The sequence below is a fragment of the Eschrichtius robustus genome, chromosome 8 (assembly GCF_028021215.1).
Source record: "Eschrichtius robustus isolate mEscRob2 chromosome 8, mEscRob2.pri, whole genome shotgun sequence".
NCBI classification, from domain to species: domain Eukaryota; kingdom Metazoa; phylum Chordata; class Mammalia; order Artiodactyla; family Eschrichtiidae; genus Eschrichtius; species Eschrichtius robustus.
Window position 1 is genome coordinate 97181301 of NC_090831.1, and position 18638 is coordinate 97199938.

The 18638-nt window shown below is 36.6% G+C and overlaps 1 protein-coding gene across 6 annotated transcripts in view; it reads left to right on the forward strand.

Annotated features, from left to right (window-relative positions):
- Positions 1-18638, forward strand: part of ST7 (suppression of tumorigenicity 7) — a 260658-nt gene that overhangs the window by 163508 nt on the left and 78512 nt on the right. For 4 of the 6 annotated variants that reach the window (XM_068549353.1, XM_068549349.1, XM_068549348.1 and 1 more), the window contains exons 4-9: positions 3013-3067; positions 3697-3812; positions 5133-5208; positions 7331-7399; positions 9300-9454; positions 11665-11762. In XM_068549353.1, coding sequence (XP_068405454.1) covers positions 3013-3067; positions 3697-3812; positions 5133-5208; positions 7331-7399; positions 9300-9454; positions 11665-11762 — 569 coding nt within the window. The remainder of the gene's footprint in view (positions 1-3012; positions 3068-3696; positions 3813-5132; positions 5209-7330; positions 7400-9299; positions 9455-11664; positions 11763-18638) is intronic. The other 2 variants (XM_068549351.1, XM_068549350.1) reach the window with 1 other exon arrangement.

Below are 18638 nucleotides of genomic sequence, written 5' to 3' on the forward strand. Positions count from 1 at the left end.
ATTTAGTTCCTTTGGGAACTAAACAAGCACTATTCCAATGTTTACTGCTTCTCTTTCTCTTGAATTGCATTCTTGTGTGCATGGTGAGGTCTGAACATTCCTATCAGCGGTTATGGGTAGAGACTTCTCTGTGGGCTACTACAGATGGAATCAGAGAGGACATGTTAATTGTATCAAGGGCATATTTTTAACTGAACTATTAATGATGTTAGCAAGCCCTTGATGAGTCCCAGTCAACCTTTAGTGCTTCTGAAGAGCACTAAAATTGTTGCTATTGATGGGTAATGGAAAATACCTTTTGGAGGTAAAATTTTAATTCAGACTTGAATAAGAAATTTATTTCTCAAAGATACAAGTAAGATAAGAAACTGGACCTCATGCAGAAGAACTTTTACCCTCTGGAGACCTGAGTTTAATTTATTGACTTCAATCTTCATATTATGATACTTTTGGCATTTATAACCTTTGTCCATATCATGAAACCATCTGGTAGTCTGATATTTATGGGGTATGTTCCCTAGAGTGATTCCAGACCAAGAGAGTTTTCGTTGTAAAGATAAAATTATGAAACAAAGCAGCAAAGAGGAAATTAATGTAGCTATGACCTAATTTGAAGTGAAATTTTTTACATGTGTTCTTATTCGACCTCTAGGTTGCTTATTTCTTAAAAGAAAATTGTACCTGCTCTGCACCCTCAACTTGAAGGATATAGCTCATGAAGACATTTCTTAAATATTTCTTCATCACATGTTTTTTCTCATTCAGAACATTTTACATCTGTTACATTTACTTAGGTACTCATTTCTAAGTTTCAGGAATAGCTGAAGAAACTGAATACAGACCACATGTATGACACTGATATTAACAATGTTTTTTTTTTAAAGTTCAGTTCTCTAGTAGAAGTCATAAAAACAATATTTCAAAATGTTTGCAGCACCCCCTGCTGGCTATATCATGGCAGTTCCTAAATAAAGATGGCATTTTTAGATACTGCTCAGTAATACTTTAGGTATACACACCATTTCTATTTGGAGTTATTTTTATTTAGAAATAATTTCATTTGCATCTAATGTATAATAGAGTTAAAATTTTAATTGAAGACAATTTTCTTTATAATTTGTCAATTGATATTTGAATGGCACTTATCCTTCCAGGCAATATATTTGTTGGAGACAAAGTATTTGCCATAAACTTTTTACTGATATTTCAGATGAAATTTGGTGGGGAAGAGGCTTCTCCCCAAATGTCCTATTTTATTGTAAATAATGCTAAAATGACCATGATTGCACACAAATTTGTGTGCACGTTTATTACGTGTTAAATACAAACCTAGCAATATTCATGAAGCTTTAAGAAGAGCACTTGGAATCTTGAAAGACATCCTCTTAGGAGGGGTTGGGAGTGGTGAGGACCTAAGAGCTATAAAAGCCATGAGGACTGAGATCATGGTTGTTTGGCTCACCAGTTGTTTCAAGCCATGATCTGGAGTACTTTAGTGATCCCACTAAGGAGCTTTATGTCTGGAAAAAAGGGAAGCATAATTTTCTAATTAGTGTCATATGAAATGACAGCCTTCGAATCTCAGCTTCTCAAGAGCAAAATTCAAAAATGCTGAACTAACTGAGCAAACATCATTTCCTAAATGGCAAGTTAAGCTAAGTGACAAAAAATTTAGGAACATTGTTTCCAAACATTAAGTAAATTTCAGGTGGGATCCTGCCCTAATTTAAAGATAAATTTATTTTCTTTAAATAAAAACATGATTTCCTGTTATGTGTACAACTTTCCTTCACTATTTTAACAAAAATTTATTGAGATTACACAGTGTTCCCATAGTGCTTTATGTTTTCCTCCATTTTCACGCTGTATTGTAATTGATGGTTTACTTGTTTGTTTCACCCACTGGGTGCTCAGTTAATGCATACTGGATGGGTGGATGGATGGATGGATGGATGGATGGGTGGGTGGACGGATGGATGTTGAATGTAACAGGATTGAGGGTAGAATCTTACTGAATCATCCATGGCCTTTAATGTTCTTTCGATTTCTGTAATAATTGCTCACTTTTGTGTATCTATGTCTTTGGGTGTGTTTTTTGGCTGACAGCACACATAGATTTTTAAATACTGTTAACTGATCTTATTTTCTAATAAAGAATTTTTCATCCAAAGAAATGTAGCATTCTGAATCATTAGAAGCTCTTAATCATAGACTGTTTTAAAAGAACTGTAGATTATTAGTCACACATTTACTATAACACAGTCTTAAAAGCTAATGGTTGACTTTTCTAAATTAAAGTCCTATGGTTCTGTCTGTGGTCCTTGTATAACAAGATGTATAATCTACTAGTACATGCTAACATTATGATATTAGTATGATGATTAATTACCTGTGTCTGCATAAGTAAACAATGTTAAAGTACTTGAAAACAATTTATTTTCATAGCATTTCTCTCTACCATAACGGTAACTTTAGTAATTATTTTCTTACCACTCCTTTACAGCAATGTAAAAGCAACCTGGTGAATTATCACAAAATCAATATTAGCATAGGCCCTAATTAAGAGTCTAAGGTTCTTTGCATATTGTACTCTGGAGGTTAAATTTAGCTTGTTATATAGGTAGTCGTTGTAAGATATATTTTAGAGTAACAGAAAGTAGTTTTACCTCTACCTATACCTTCTACCTATAATTTAGAAATAAATTTATACAACCTATTTGGACCTCTTGAAGTGACTATAGGGGTTATGAACTAGCTGCTCTTGGCATGTGCCTTGATTTAGCAAATGAGGAAACTTGGGTCTGGAGAGATTAGACGAAACTTTCCAAAGTCCTGGTGCCTGAGCTACATTTCCTGATTAACTACCCAGAGTTTTTCCACATTGCTTCCCATGTAGAGGATAGAGAATAAAATTATCTTATCAAATGGCCAGGAAGGGTGTTTTGCTGAATTAATTAGCTTGTAGTGTCTCTGAACTTATGTGTAACATTTTCGCATTTCTCTTTGTTGCAGAATGCAAAGTATGGCGAAATCCCCTAAATTTATTTAGGGGTGCTGAATATAATCGGTAAGCATTTTGACAGCTTGGGAAACAAATGGGTCTAGTTCAGAGAGCAAAGACAGCACTAAATGTTTTTGCAGGTTCATTTAGGGGTCATTTAACCGTCTGTATAGTGCTTCCATTTTTTGAAGCTATCCTCAAATGTTTTGATTTTTCCGTTTTATAAATATTTTAGCATTGGAATTAGGATAACATACAAAAATGTGTGGCTTTTAGAGATTTTCTATTACAGTTATTCTTTTCACTATATATTACGTAGTCAAAATATTTTGAAGCTTACCTGGAACATGGTTATAAAGATGCCACAGAAGTAATGTTAGAATTTTATTTTGCAGAGTAATTAGGCAGATAAGAATTTTCATAGCTTTGGGGAAATCTCTATTCATAATACTAATTAGGGAAGGTTTTCATTAGCTAGTGCTACTAAAATTTTAAGACAAAAATATTGCAGAATTTTTTTTAACTTTTTTTCTGCTGATATACTTCCTAAAGGGAGACTAGGATGATTATTTTTTTATTTATTGGCAATAGTACTCAGTTAGTGTGTTATGGTTCAACACCTATGCAGCTTAATATTTTGTAGGTCTTGCTTTCCTCCCTCAAAAGTATCTGACCATCTTATTTCTCCTTTACAGGTACACTTGGGTGACTGGACGAGAGCCTCTGACTTACTATGACATGAATCTCTCTGCCCAGGACCACCAGACATTCTTTACTTGTGACTCGGACCATCTGCGTCCTGCAGATGCAAGTATGGAAAATCCTTTAGATAGTTACTGAGTGGGAGGGCTTTTTGGTTTGTTTTAAAGATCAAGGTTACTACTTGTGGAATATCTGCTCTACAAAAGCCCTGATGAATAAAATATTAAATTGGAGATTGACCAGTAAAACCCAGATTGTTGATACTTAAATAAAGGCTTTATCGCAATGAAGTATTAATATAGAAATGGGTCCCCTCTTTATCATTTAAAATGTTATTTTAAAAAAATATACCATGAAGCTAACTAAATCCTTGGTTGAGCTAGAGTGAAAGGTCATGTCTCCTTGATGATATTCTAGTGAGAAATTCAGTGAACCCAAATAATTAATGACTATATTGTAGTGATTTATATGCCTATTTGCAGGTTCACTAGCATTGAATGGGGGCATGGACTTGGTTATTGGAATCCAGATTTGTTTTCCACCCTAGAAAAGACTTTGTTTAGCATGCATTTCATACAGCTTGAGTTCCATATAATCCTACTGATATTTTTTATATTACCAAACTTAAAGTAAATAGGTGGAAAAAAAAACCTTTAAAAAAAAGGAATATGTACATGCACCTAAGAAACTAACTTAGAAGATACAAATTTATAAAACAAATTAGATAAGGAGATCGTTACCCTTTTTAAAAAGGTACCCTTGCCATGGTGGATACATAGTACAATGAAAATTCCAAGCATTAAGCTTCCCACAATATATTCACAAACTGCTCTGCTATATAAAAACTGGGTTTGCAGCAAAATTTGGGAACAGGTACGCATGTTAAGCAAAAGCCTAAAGCACTGTTTTCTGATCCAACTCATAATTCTTCCAGTGGTTTTAGAATGTTCTAATATCCAGATCCTGTAGCAAGTGTTTAGGAAAATGACCAATAAAAATTGTGTTGTGTCTAAACAGAAGTAAGAGATTAGTAGCAATCTCATCCCAAAATGTGTAAAATAATATATGTTCTCTAACAACAAATGATATTAATGAGCAAAAGAAATATTAAATATCTGTTAGAATGCCTTTTCTTGATTAAGAAATCTTAATCAAGATTAAGTCTCTATGATTATAGACTATGGGTTAGTCTATAAGATTTTAGAGCTCTAGTTTTGTGAGCATAAGAAAGATTTGATATCAGCAATTGAAGGACAATGGAATAGCAAATTAGAATGTATTTGTGTGACTTTGGAGTTTTGGGCTAACCCACTTGGTAAGTGAACTGTTCTCTTGTAATTCAAGCTGAAAGCTATTAATTTAGCTATTGCCCTGTACTGAGTCTTTTAAAGTATTTATTGACATGCTTTTCTCTCTTTTTCTAAAATAGTAATGCAGAAAGCCTGGAGAGAGAGAAACCCCCAAGCCAGGATTTCTGCAGCCCATGAAGCCTTAGAGATAAATGAGTAAGTGGGGGGAAATCTTGCTTGCTGAATGTATTCAGTTGCCATTCATGGGATACTTAAACTATGCATTTGAACTTGAGGATTATTCTGGGGGTGGTATTAATTTATTAAAAAAATTTTTTTTATAAAGGACATCCATGTGAAGGCAGTTTTAGTCATTTTAGAGAACAATTTAGTGGCTTTGCTATGACCCTAAATTAAATCCTTCAGGGGCTAGCCATGGAATAATGTGTGGACATAAAATAAATACAGTGCTTTACATATCTAAAACATTGTGACAGGGACATTTTTCCAGATGTAGAATGCTCATCTCTGCCATCACATTTTCCAGGTAGAACTTCTGCTAGTAGGGAAAACATAGTAAAAACATAAAGTGAAGAAATTATACTTTAAAAGTATTTCAAGATGAAGACAAAGATAAGAGGAAATGCTGTCTTTAGTGCTGTTAAACATTCTGTGGGTCACCAAGGAAGGCTGGGAAGTCTCGTCTGTAGATGTCAGGAAATGAGAAAGATTCTTAAAGTTGGAGTCGTAAAAGCTCAGGGTTGGCAGAGACCTTGAAGGTCTTGTAGCTCAAACACCCATCTGGTGCTTGAATCACCTCGACACTCTCCCTGCCAAGTGGTCATTGTTAAACTATTTTATGAGTTTTCTGAAGAAGGTTACAGAATCTTCAGAGGTCTTAGTGAAAAGATTCACTTGAGAGTTGGAAATCCTGCCAGTGTAACCTGTTGATCTATTTGGTTTCTGATTCTGTCATGCAACATATTTATTTTCCAGTTTCTTGTCATCTACAAATTTGATATGCCTGCCTTCTGTGTGTCATCCGTGTTTCTAATAAAAGTATCAGGACCAGGGATAGAACCCTGTGACATGACATAATAGAAACCACCCTCCAGGTTCATGTCTTCATGGGTCATCACCCTTTGGTATTTATTGTACAACCAATTACTAAGCAACCCAGTTACACTGTGATTCAACCCATATTTCTGCATTGTGACCTTAAAAATGCCAGTTGTAGCTATGGATCTTTAATGTACAGTAAATCCCTTAGAGTACATTAAGCTAGCACAACCTGATTTATTTATTCTTAGTGAATTTAAGCTAGCTTCCAGCATTCATTACTTTCTTTTAAAAATGCTTAGAAACCATCCCTTTAATAATCCATTAGAATATCTTTCCAAATCACTGTTCTGTAGTTTGGGAAGTCTGCCTTCTTCCCCTTTTTGAACATTTTTACTACATTAGTCATCTCATCTTCTAGAACCTCTCCATTCTTTGTGATTCCTTAGCAATACACAGAGAGCAATTCCGTGGGCTGCCTACAAGATCTGTTGGCTTCCTGGGATTTGCCTGTCCCAGTACAATAATTCATTTACAATAGATCAGTTACTTGCTATCTTACATCTTTTTATTCATTTTAGGGTTTAATTTCTTCTCCCTTTGTCAGTCTGACAATCATTCTCCCTGATGGAGAAACCAGGAACAAAATAGGAGTTAGAGAGTTTTGTTTTCTCTTTATTATCTGCTGCTACTAACTATAAACTTACCTTGTTTTGATGTTGTTGTTGTGTTGTTTGTCTTTTTTGCTTATTTATATTTGTCATGGTTTTGGAGAAGTGGGGGTGGTGATAGGGCCTTAAACATAATTTAAAAACAGGGAATAGATGGTTGTCTTTAGCATTTTTTGTTTTGCCTTTATTTTGTTTTGCAAGCCTCAGCTAACGTGGAGTTGTAGCTCTCCTGACATTATTCTGAAAAACTCATTTCTCTTGTAGCCCTTCATTACATGCCCTCTTTCCATCTTTTTTTACATGTCCTTTAGAAATATGACTTTGTGAGAGATCTCTGTGCAGCCATAGTGGTTACTTGTCACCCCTCTTTTCTTCCTGAGAGGATCATTTGTGATTGCAGTTTCGATTAGACATTTGGAAGCTGCTTAATCCTCTTAAACCATTTTTCCTTCTGCGTCTCATGCCATTGAATCACGCCTCTTTTCTTTGAATTTTTTGAAGTCCACCTTACCTTCTCTGATTATCCTAAGTCCGAAATGACATAGTAACTCTCTCTGAATGTTCCTATCAATTTTCATTTCACCAACTATTTTTTTCTTCTTGGTCAGAATTAGGTCCAGAGTTGAAGTTCCCCTAATTGCTTCCTCTACCATCTGGGAGATAAAATTATTACCAAAGTAAGTCAAGAACCTGTTGAGTGCCCTACTTCTAACCAAATGAGACTTCTTCTAGCAGATATCTGGATGGTTGACACCCCCATCACCATACTTTCTTGCTTCTGTATGTGTATTGTGTTGTGACAGGATGCATCATCTCTATCTTCCATTGAGCTGGGCAGTCTGTTCTGTACTCCCCAACCATTAGCACTTCTACTGCTCTTTCCTTTCTCCTTCACTCATAAGCTCTTAGCATGTTTCTACCCCAGACTCATGAGTTTCTACATAGATGTATGTTTTCTTGGCCAGTAGTGCTACTCTGCCTCTCCTCCTAAGAGTGCTATTTGCAATATAAACAAACAAAGCAAGCAAGCTAGCCCCGACCTGTCTTGAGTTCCCAGCCCACCAACTATAATCTTATAGCTAATTCCTCTGATACTGTGTCCACCACTCAGTATTATAATCTCAATTTTCACTTCATTACCCTGGACCTATATTTATGTGTCGGCATCTGAAGCCTGAAGTGTTGCTTCCCAATGCCCAACCCATTTATTTCTCCAGTGAATCACTGGGCAGTTTTAGCATCGTAATTGTTCTCTCCAAGTCCTATCTGCTGCCCTCCACAGTAATTGGTTTTACAGCTTTTTTTCTGGGCATTTTTTTCTCCCTACCGCCCCACATTCAGTTTAAAGCCCTATTGATCAGTCCTGCCTGAAATTAGAGGGACTGGCTAAAGAAGTTACAAGACCCCTCCTCAAGGCTAAGATTAACTAGTAACCCCAAATCTCACATAAGCCATAAATTCAGCCTCCTTTTTCTACCTGGCTGTTGTAGTTTACGAATAGTAGAAGTAACATTTGGTTTCACTTTCTGTTTATTTTCTCTCTTGTGGTCTGATGGAGGTTCTGATAAGTAGGGAAATGACCACAAGAGAGGCAGTGGAGAAAGCCAAGGGATATGTGCAGATCAGGACCTGTGTGGTCTGCTCTGGCCTCACCATTTCCTTATTACATTCCCTTTCTTTGGCATTTGGGTTGTTGTTCTATGATTTGGAAGGTTTAAATTTTCAAGAGTTCCCCTTATTCGTTAGTTGAGTGTTTATCCTTTCTGACTTCCTATGTTAGAGGTTGTTGAAAGGATTAAATGAGACGATATATGTTAAGTGCCTGGTACAGTGCTTAGTATAAATTAAGCAACAGGTGGTAGCTATTATTGTTAAAGGTGTGAGATTTAACCCTTGTTTGCTACTGAGGCTGAATCTAATTTTGAGCTCTTCTGAAATAACTCTACCTGTAGGTTCTTCCAGTACTCTTCTCTGACATAGAAAACCAGTGCTAACTGTAATGAAATGTTGCAGCACTGCTTGTTAAATGAATAACTTACTTGATTTAATGGATTTCTCATTCTGAATAAATCCTTAGACTAAAGAGAATCTGTGTTTAGTAAATAAAAGTAAACTTTATGGTATCTCTAACTTTGGGTGTCAGAAGGAGATGTTTAATAACAGCTATTATCATTGCCATCGTTAGTTGACATTGTTGAGCATGTACCACATGCTGGCTACTACTGTACTGAGCACTTCTCATGCATCACCTTACTTAACCTTCACAACAACGCTGTGAACACGTGGATTCCATGTTGTTCTCCATCAGGGAGGCAGAGTAATAACTTGCCCAAAGTGACACACTAATAAGGGGCAGCGTCCATATGCTCCTAACACTACTCATCCTACCTCTCAAGCTAAAACACAGACATTTCTTTTGTACCATTATTTTGTGTCAACAACTACAAACAGGGGTGCATGAACCAGTTGGCCACTCTGCATGTTTTGGCATAACTCCTGCCCTTCTGCATGCACTCCTACAGCTATTACAATGTCCTTGGATTTGTAATTGATGGCGGCTGTTATCTGAATGGACAGGTGTGCAACTGCTTATATTCTCTTGGCTGAAGAAGAAGCAACAACCATTGCTGAAGCAGAAAAGCTGTTTAAGCAGGCCCTGAAAGCTGGAGACGGCTGTTACCGGCGTTCTCAGCAGCTACAGCATCATGGATCCCAGTATGAAGCCCAACATAGTAAGGTTTCCTCCAGGTTGACGTGTTGGGGGATCAGAATTGTAACATGATTAATCAGAGCAAATTTTCAGTCCAGTTCAAAAGACACCTCTCCTAGATTAGAATAAATATTGTTTTTTGCCTTTCTTTGTTTCTATTAATTTTTCTTCCCCACAAGAGCACAGCACATAATTAACTTACAGCTTCATTACTGTTCATGTTTTCATGCCGGCCCATAGATTTTTAACTCTAGAAATAAAGGTAATAACCTTTAATGGTGACCTTTTTTCTCCTCAGAATTCTTACATATTTCTGTTTATCAGTTGCTTCTCTGCCCCATAATTTTAAATCCTAATTGGGAAACAGGACTTAAATTAGCGTTAATGCTATCAGAGGTTTTGTCTTATGGATCTTCTACAGCATGGGTTGCAATAGGACAGCTAAGAATATAACAGCTATTGGTGATTGTCTCAGTATTTAGCTCTTATTTAGGAAGCACTGCTGTTGGCTCCTAGGGAGAAAGAGCCATGAATTCCTAATTATGTCTCTTTTTTATATTTAAATTATTTAAAATAATGGTTTCTTTTATTTAACGTAACTTTAAAATGAGACCTTTCATTTTAGTACGCTAAACTGAGAGTCAGTGTTATTTTGGGGGAATGGTATAAAAACAAGACAACAAAATCATTTCTGGAATTTCTTGAGCTCCTCAACTTGTCAATATGTTGGTTGTTTAAGCAGAAATTTAGTGATCCTTGTGAGAGGCAGTGTTTTCATTGTCTAACCAAACTTTGGGTTGTTTCTTTAAAATGGAATTTCTCTCATTTCTCTCTCCTGCGTCTTGGAGAGTAGGAGTGTATCTCCTTCATATTTGAGATTATAAAATTAAGTTTTAGTGTTAAGCCTGGATTTGGTGCAGAAACTGAATGTATTAGTCCCTATGACTAAGGTACAGTGAGATCTTTGCATTGTGGCCTGTGTATATAAGTCTGTCCACATAACCCCTCAATACACAGGTTTTAATTTTTATTCTTAGTAGTATATATGTTAATCAAGTCTCTAATCACCATCTATATCTTGCTTTTTTAAAAAAATTATGTATAACACAGTGAATTTTGAAGACATATATAGTAAATGTCTGTTTTGTGAATTAAATGAGGATTAATACATAAAATTACATAATCTGTATTATAACTTGAGAAATTTTCTTTATTTCTTTTCTTCTGTAAATTAATCCCTTCAACCTGTTGCCTAAATCTATCCAAAAAAAATAATCACATCTTTAAAGTAATTTGTAGGCACTTGGCAGATTTTCAGCACACATCTTGTTCTCATTGTTTAAAACTTGAAATGTTAGGACTTTGGTCTTAACATCTTTTAATAGCTGCATATTATACATATACTTAATCTATAACAGGTGTGTCATATTTTTCTAAAACATGGTAATTTTATTGAGGATTAAGTACATACATGTTCTCACTGGTCTGGAAACATATCCAGAAATACACATAATTAAATAAGAGATTAAGATGAGAAGTTGTTAATGTACTTTTTAAGAGCCATTTTAGTGACTATTATTACAACTATTTAGCTTGTCAATACTTTCTCTAACACTAGGGTAGTTTTTCATTTTGTTGCATGGTCTATTGTCATATCTGGAATGTGTTATGTTGCCATTTAAAATTGACTGCTTTGGGGACCTGGAGATGATTATGATGTCACTAGTGTTAGGGAAAGAATAATGTAAAACAGAACTTCAAGATCAGGCTTCTCCAGACTTAATGTCAAGAAGGAAAAAAAAATAGTTCATCAGGATGCAACCTGAGATTCACCTCTTTGCATCTTCACCAAAAGCATGCACGCTAGAAGAATGTGGAATTCTTGCTTGTAAACCTCATGCAATGTGGGTATGTTCATTTTCCCAGCACTTTGTGGCAGATGATTTTACTTATCGAATATTCAACATCCTAACTCAAAAGCATGACTTAATAGTCACATGATTTGACCTTTGGAAGTCTAAGTACTTTGACTTTACTCTGTTTGCGTTCTGCTATTAGCAAAGTTGTCAGTGCTCCTAGCAGTAAGGAAAAGTCAAAGGAGCAGACTCTTCTCTCTGAGGTTTTCTTTTAAGGGCATGAAAAATATGCCTCTGTATTTTTTCTTGCTGCTGAGCTGAAAGCTCTTTTTTTTTTTTTTTTTTAAGTTTTGGTGTTTTATGTCTCCCTCTTCAGGACGAGACACCAATGTCTTGGTCTACATCAAAAGAAGGCTAGCAATGTGTGCCAGAAGACTCGGGAGGACCAGAGAAGCAGTGAAAATGATGAGAGATGTGAGTTTGAATTCATGTTTGGGAACAGTGACAACGCACCTGACTTACAGAAGGAGGAACCCACTGAATGGGGCCACAGCAGATAGTACCACTGATGGTGTGGTGGTCCCATAAGGGCTGGGGTTCTGTTCTAGCTCCAAACTTAGTAGATGAGTAATCTTGGACAAGTTACTCAACTTGTTTGTGCCCTGTTTCCTCACCTGTAAAATGGGGATAACAGTAACTTTAGCAATAACAATACACTAATAATAATGATTACTACTTAGGAGTGTTGTGAAGATTAAATGAGATAATACATGCAAAGCTTTTAATAGAGTGACTGGCCTATTAAAGAAATCTCAGTAGATATCCTTATTGTTAGACCTTTGGGACTGTAGCCAGAAGCCAACAATGAGATCACCCATTTTAGCTAACTGACATTTTTGTGTTTAGTTGTTAGGAAGATTTGAATAAACTATGGCTCAAATTGCTACTCTCAAATTTAATAACATTATGATCTAATCTTATTATAGTCACTTCAAGCATTTTCCTAGGTTCTTGAATCAGGATATTTTATTAGTGGTAGTCAACATAATAAGAGAGAAAATAGGTGAGAGTTTTAAAACAAAAGAGAACCAAAGGAGGTTATTATTATGTAACTTTAAATAAAAACGGTGGTTTTAAGGGAAACCAGTTGAGGAAATTTTACTTCTACATTTTTTTTTATAGTAAGAAATACTTTTCATAAAGAAATGGACACCAGTGGGAATTGTATTTATAAACCATTTTCTTTTTAAAAACAATCTCAGAAAGCCTTTGTCAACGTTTTGTTCTACTGTCTTCCTGAATTAGGAGACAGGTAACTGCCCATTATAAAAATAAAAGAAACGAGGGGTAAGATAAAAGTGGCATCCTGCCCAATTCTCAGCTTTTGGGTTTGAGAACAGGACTGTGTAAACCCAGTGAGCCTTTCCTCAGTTTGTCTCTGGAAGGGCAGTAATTCATGTAAATTCCCAGTTACTCTTTGGTGGTGGGGACCTGCACTCCAGGCTCACCCCTGGTTATTTCTGCAAGTTACAGTATAATGTGAAGGCCCAAGTGAGGCCCATACTTCTGGCTCGGGTTCTGGCTACTCCATTAAACAGCCACCAGACGTGAGGAGAGGAACAGAGGAGGGAGACTCCAAGATAATTCTAACTTGACTGAAGGTGATAAATGCTTCTTAGGCAAAGCCACTGCAAGGGGGATCTCCCAGGATTAAATTCTTTTGGTCGAAGGAAGAATTTAAAGAATGTTATATAGTATAAGTGCTAAATTTTAGAAAAGGAGATTTCTGTAGAAACATGACTTGCTCGCAAAGCTTTTTAACTTGCAGAAATTCCAGCTTTTGATATAGTGCAGAAACTCTACCAGTCCCTGAAAGAGCTGAGAATTTTATGAAGGATGGGGTATTTCTCTATCTTAAAGTGGCCCAGCCACATTCAACCTTTAACAAGGTATTTTATATTTATTGCCTTTTCTTAACCTTAATTAGCCTGGGACAGGCATGCATGGAGGAACAGATTTTGGTGATTTTCTTTATTATATGCTTAAGCAATTTCATAGGAAAAACAAACTCAGATGATTTTAATTCCAGGTTTTTTCAATCAGTCTCATGCTGATTGTCATCATTTTTAGTATGTACATATAAAATTTCACATGATTAAAACCAATATGTCTATACTATGGTTTGATTTTTGTTTAACCTTATTTTATATTTACAATCCCATTTATTGACTTAGACTACAAATAGATCTTGGGGGAAAATTTGGGATCCAGTGTAATAAATGCTGGGCAGGGAGTAAGAAAACCTGCAAGTAACTCTCAGCTTTGCTCTTCACTGGCTTTGTGACTCAGGGAAACTTCCTTCCCTTTCATGGGCTTTTCATTTGTCTTCTGTAAATTGGGGATAATGATTCTTACCTAAAAGCGTAACTGAGGGAGTCATGGGGACAATGAAATGAGATAATGTGAAAACACCTGGCATATAGTAGACGTGCTTACCTTTTTTCCCTACTTTTTACCCATTACATAATTATGTCTTAATTTGCTGAACTATTCTACCCTGATGGGCATTTTGGGATATTTATGATTTCTTTTTCTTGAATGAATCAATTAGTCTCTCTCCTTCTCTTTTCATATGTGTATACACACACATCCTTATACATGTATATATCTATAATCCTATGTATATATTTCTTGGGTTACTTTCCTAAAAAAAAATCTGTCATATTATTAGACTACCAATACATGTTGCCTTTTGACTGGGTTTACGGAGCATCCAGTGGATATGGGCCCTGGTGTTGTAACCGTCCAGTGAAGGACACTGTCAGACATGGTGGAGATTTGTTTTGAAGAGAAATATCCAAAGTGCTCTTTCCTTCCGAAACTGCTGGAACCCTAAACGGAGGAGGGGAGGTTGAGGCCCCTCTCTCTGTTAAAGCCGAAGCTGGTCCCCGCCCTGCAGCAGACAGTTGGGCCAGCCTGGCTCCTCTCAGGTCACGGGTCATGCGTAGACAGGGACTTCCCTCAGGGGCCACTCCTTCAACAGCGTGCCCACGAACCATCTTGCTGGGAAGCTTCCTCTGATAAAACAGCACGCTGGGTTCCAGGCAGCCTGCTGATAAGGCATTAGGGCAGGAGGATCTAAGTTTTCATTAAGACACAGCTATCCTACCCCATATGCATTAGTCGAAACTTTCCTAGAGCAGATTTTAAAGTGGACATAGAAATGGCAGCGTCAGAATGCCTTCCCTGTAGAAAGTAGACTCTTTAAAACATTTCTCTGGCAATCCCTTAAGAAAGGGAAAACTGTTAAAAACTGTTCATTGGTGATTTATCCTGAAAGAGAATGAGTGGGAATTCTGGGAAGGCCAGCTGTCGATGGTTATGGATCAAAATATTGATCCTGTAAGTGAAATATTGATGAGGTAAGAAAACATAGGCTCCTTAATGTCAAGATTCATGGTTTCTCGTTTTGAAAGCAACACATTAATTATTTTGAATTCCCAGGATGTTTTCTCAAAAACTCACTTTAATTAGCTTCCTTTTGCAGTCAAGAATACAAAAGCTCCTTCCTTACTGAAGGAGTATTTGGCAGTGAATAGAGCTAATAAGAGAGCATGGTGGCTTTTGAACTTCACTATAAGGTGTTAACTTATTATTCAAAATGAAAAGAGTTACATTTAAAGAAAGTCTTTCTTTTTCAGATTTAAAGAAAGTCTATTTGCTTGTTCTCATTTGGGGGAATTTTGCCTCTTTTATTTTTTTAATTTTTAAAATTTAATTTAATTTTATTTTTGTTGTTGTTTTTGTTCTTCCCCGCCTCTTTTATTAACATTTGATATATGACACAATTTTTCTCTTTTTAACTTTTACCATTTAGCTAACCTCAAATTTTCCCTCTCTCTTTCCCTGGCCCTATTTGAGTAGATTGGAAATAGAATTCATAAGGCTGACTGGTCTGGCCCCTTAGCCATACTCAGTCAGAATTGGTGTAAACTGGTATGGGTGGGATTGTGTGCCCAGATAAGAGGACCCTCTTAAAGCTCCTCTTGCCCCAGGTCATTTGGTCTAGGGTATGATTTCCCAGTCTTGGCACTGTTGACATTTTGGGCCACATGTCTTTGTTGTGGGTGTCCTGTATTGTAGGCTGTTCAGCAGTATTGCTGGCCTCTACCCACTAGACGCAGTAGCAGCCCACCCCCTTGTTGCTCCCCAGTGTGACAACCAAAAGTGTCTCTAGACACTGCTAGTCTTTAGACATTTGTCCCCTAGGGGAGGGGCTGTGCAAAATCATTACCCATTAAGAACCACTGATCTGGAGAATCCTACAGCGAGTAGATATGTTTTAGGGCAGACATCAGATTTTTATTCACTCTGCTTGTTGGTAGTCTGAGTTTCCCCTATGGTGGGTACAAACCTCTAAAGCGTCCCTGGAATTGATTAGCTCCTACTAGAACCCTTGACCTTGGACCAGGCTGGTTTGAGGAGCTATTTTGTCTCATATGGGATTCCCTGAATAGGTATCCTGGGGTATGAAGAGTAAATGAACTTAAGGATTTTGGCGGTGTCCTAGTTGGAGGGATAAGAAAGAAACAGAGGCAAATATAAAGGCCTGATATGGGGTAGCAGTCTTCCTTGGTCCTTGTCCATGCTTCCAGATCATCGTCTGCCTCTCTTCCCTAACATCTAAAGCTCCTTTGAAAGTTGACCGTAAGCTCTCAGACTTTACCACCTGTTTTGCCTCCTTTTGGTAGTTTTCTGCAGACCTCTGAGTCATTCTCCCTGATTCCTGTTTCACCCTCTCTCTCTGCAACACTACCTCTTTCACTATCCTGGCCTCTCATTTGACACAGGTCATCACAACCTTCTTAAAACATTTTATTTATTTTAGGAAACCATGCTCTCTAAGTTCTCCTGAAATCGCAGTCTTCCTGGCTAGATTCTCCTCATCTTCCTAACTTCCCAAATTTGAAGTGTCCCCTGGCCTGTCCTAAGCCTTCCTTTCTATTTCCATCTACAACTCTGGATGACGACATTTAGACTCAGAGTTTTAAATACCATCTAAATGCTGATGAACATTTCTGTAGTGTTTATTATGTTCTAGGCATTATTTTAAGTGCTTTACAAATATAAATTACTTAATTCTCATAACAGCCCTTGACATAGGTGCTTGTTCAAGGTTACATAGCTAATGAGTATTTCTGAGAATGTGATCTTCCAATCCAATCACCTGCACCAGAAATATCCAGGGTGCTAGTTGAGTACCTGCTTCACAGGATTAGTGTAGGAATTAAATGGAACAATCCATACAAGGCACTCGGCACAGGACTTCACGAATAAGTACTCAGTTAGTGGCTATTCTTATCATTACTGTCTAAGATATATTGTTAAGTGATAAGGAAAGGTGTAAATATTAGGTATAGTTTGATTCCATTTTTTTTCAATTAAAAATAGATGCTAATATCAACCAGTGGTTCTCAAACTTTTTGGTCTCAGAACCCCTTTAAAATTACTAAGGACCCCAAAACGTTTGTTTGTGTGGGTTTATCTATTGATATTTACCATTTTTGAAACTAAAACTAAAACTAAATTACATCCACAAAGACCCTGTCTCCAAATAAGGTCACTTTCATAGGTACCAAGGGTTAGGATTTCAATATATTTTTTGGAGGACACAATTCAACCCACAACACCAGGTTATATATAAAAGCAAAATATAGACTCTTTGTCAATACTTTTATTCTTTCTAAATTTCACTACCTATATCAGATTAGCTGAAGACATGTTTTATATTCTTTAGACCATGTTAAACCCTTTCTCAGTCTAGCCGGTAAAGGTTACAACTGCTAAACACCCTTCTTTTCCTCTTAGTCGGGGCTCTTTATAAAAAATAGTGAGAGGAAACTGCAGTTACCTCAGCCCTGGGCTTGTATCCTTCCTGCATTTTCAGCATCATTTCCATGATTCCCAGTTGAGAACTGGAGCGTTTTCAGTTTTTGTCATGTAAGTTACATATTGAGTATTACTATGTACCAGACATTTTGCTAAGAAGTTTACATATACCATCTCATTTAACTCACACACCATAGGTGTCCTATTAAGTTGGAAGAATAATTTGTACTCACTGTAACAAGTCAAAGAATAAGGAAGTTATGATCTCTCCTCCACTCCTGCTGTGCCATCTCACTGAGGTCACCAACACTCGTGATTCAGTGTACATCTTTCCACCCCCTTTTCTTTGCTCCTATAAATACGTATCTGATCATGTAAGGGTTTTGAGCAGAGTTGACTTGTACCTTAACCAAGTTTCCATATGAGGATTAAGCCTTCATGGGGATGCTCACTTTCCGAGCTTCTTCCATGGGGACTCCCTCTTAAAGAAGACATACAGGCTTTGAGATAATATAGTGCCATTTCTCCTGATCTCTTTTTTCACAATTATATTATCCCTGTTTTTCACTGTTCTCAATTTTTATCTCAAATCACTTATTCAGGTGATCCCTTCATTAAGGAGAGATTAGGACCAATGAACAGAGAGAGACAGGGTTTTTGAGCCAAATTTTAAAAGCATACGAAAAGATAAGTGAAGCTCATTAGATTTTGAGCGTCTTGAGTGCTGGTGCGGTATTTAGTTTTCTTGTGTGTCCCTCTCAGCACACTGCACAGTATCTTGTAGATAGACAGTCAAGAAAATATTTGAGTCGGTGAATCAGAGCTGTGGCATACAAATTCCCAGTTAGCACTTTGCACCTGTGACTTTTGTTTCCCAGCCTTTGTTAAGACACCTCTTTGTTACTGGTTTAATTCTACTGATTTTCTACCTTCCTTAGAAGTGGTAACATTTATTTTTAAACTAAAGTAAATTAAAGCAAGTTCTATTTAGAATATTATTGTAGATGTTCATTCTATCTCATCCCTTTTAGGTCATTAGAAGTATCCTAGGGTGTAAGCAATTGACCTTTGGGAATTAATTTAATAGTATTGGTATTAATAGCAAGAGGATGCGCTTTAAATGATTTGCGAAGTGGAGCACTTCTAATGAAAGCACACTTTAGAAAATATAAACCTCTGGGACTAATCAAACTCTTTGGAACATTAAGGACTATTAATTTGCGTTTTTGTCTGCTTATGTTCATGAAGAAAAATCTTCATGAAATTAATGATTTATAAGAAGAACTGGTATGCCCTTCCCAAATTGTTAAAAAAAATTTAGAGAATATTCTGTAATGGAAGTTCTGTTTTTATTGCATAGGTAGGAAGATCTTTTTAGGAGGAAAATTCTAGCTGGATATATTGGAGGTTAATTTCTATTCCCTTTTATCTCTTTTTCCTTATTCTTAAATCCTCTAGTTT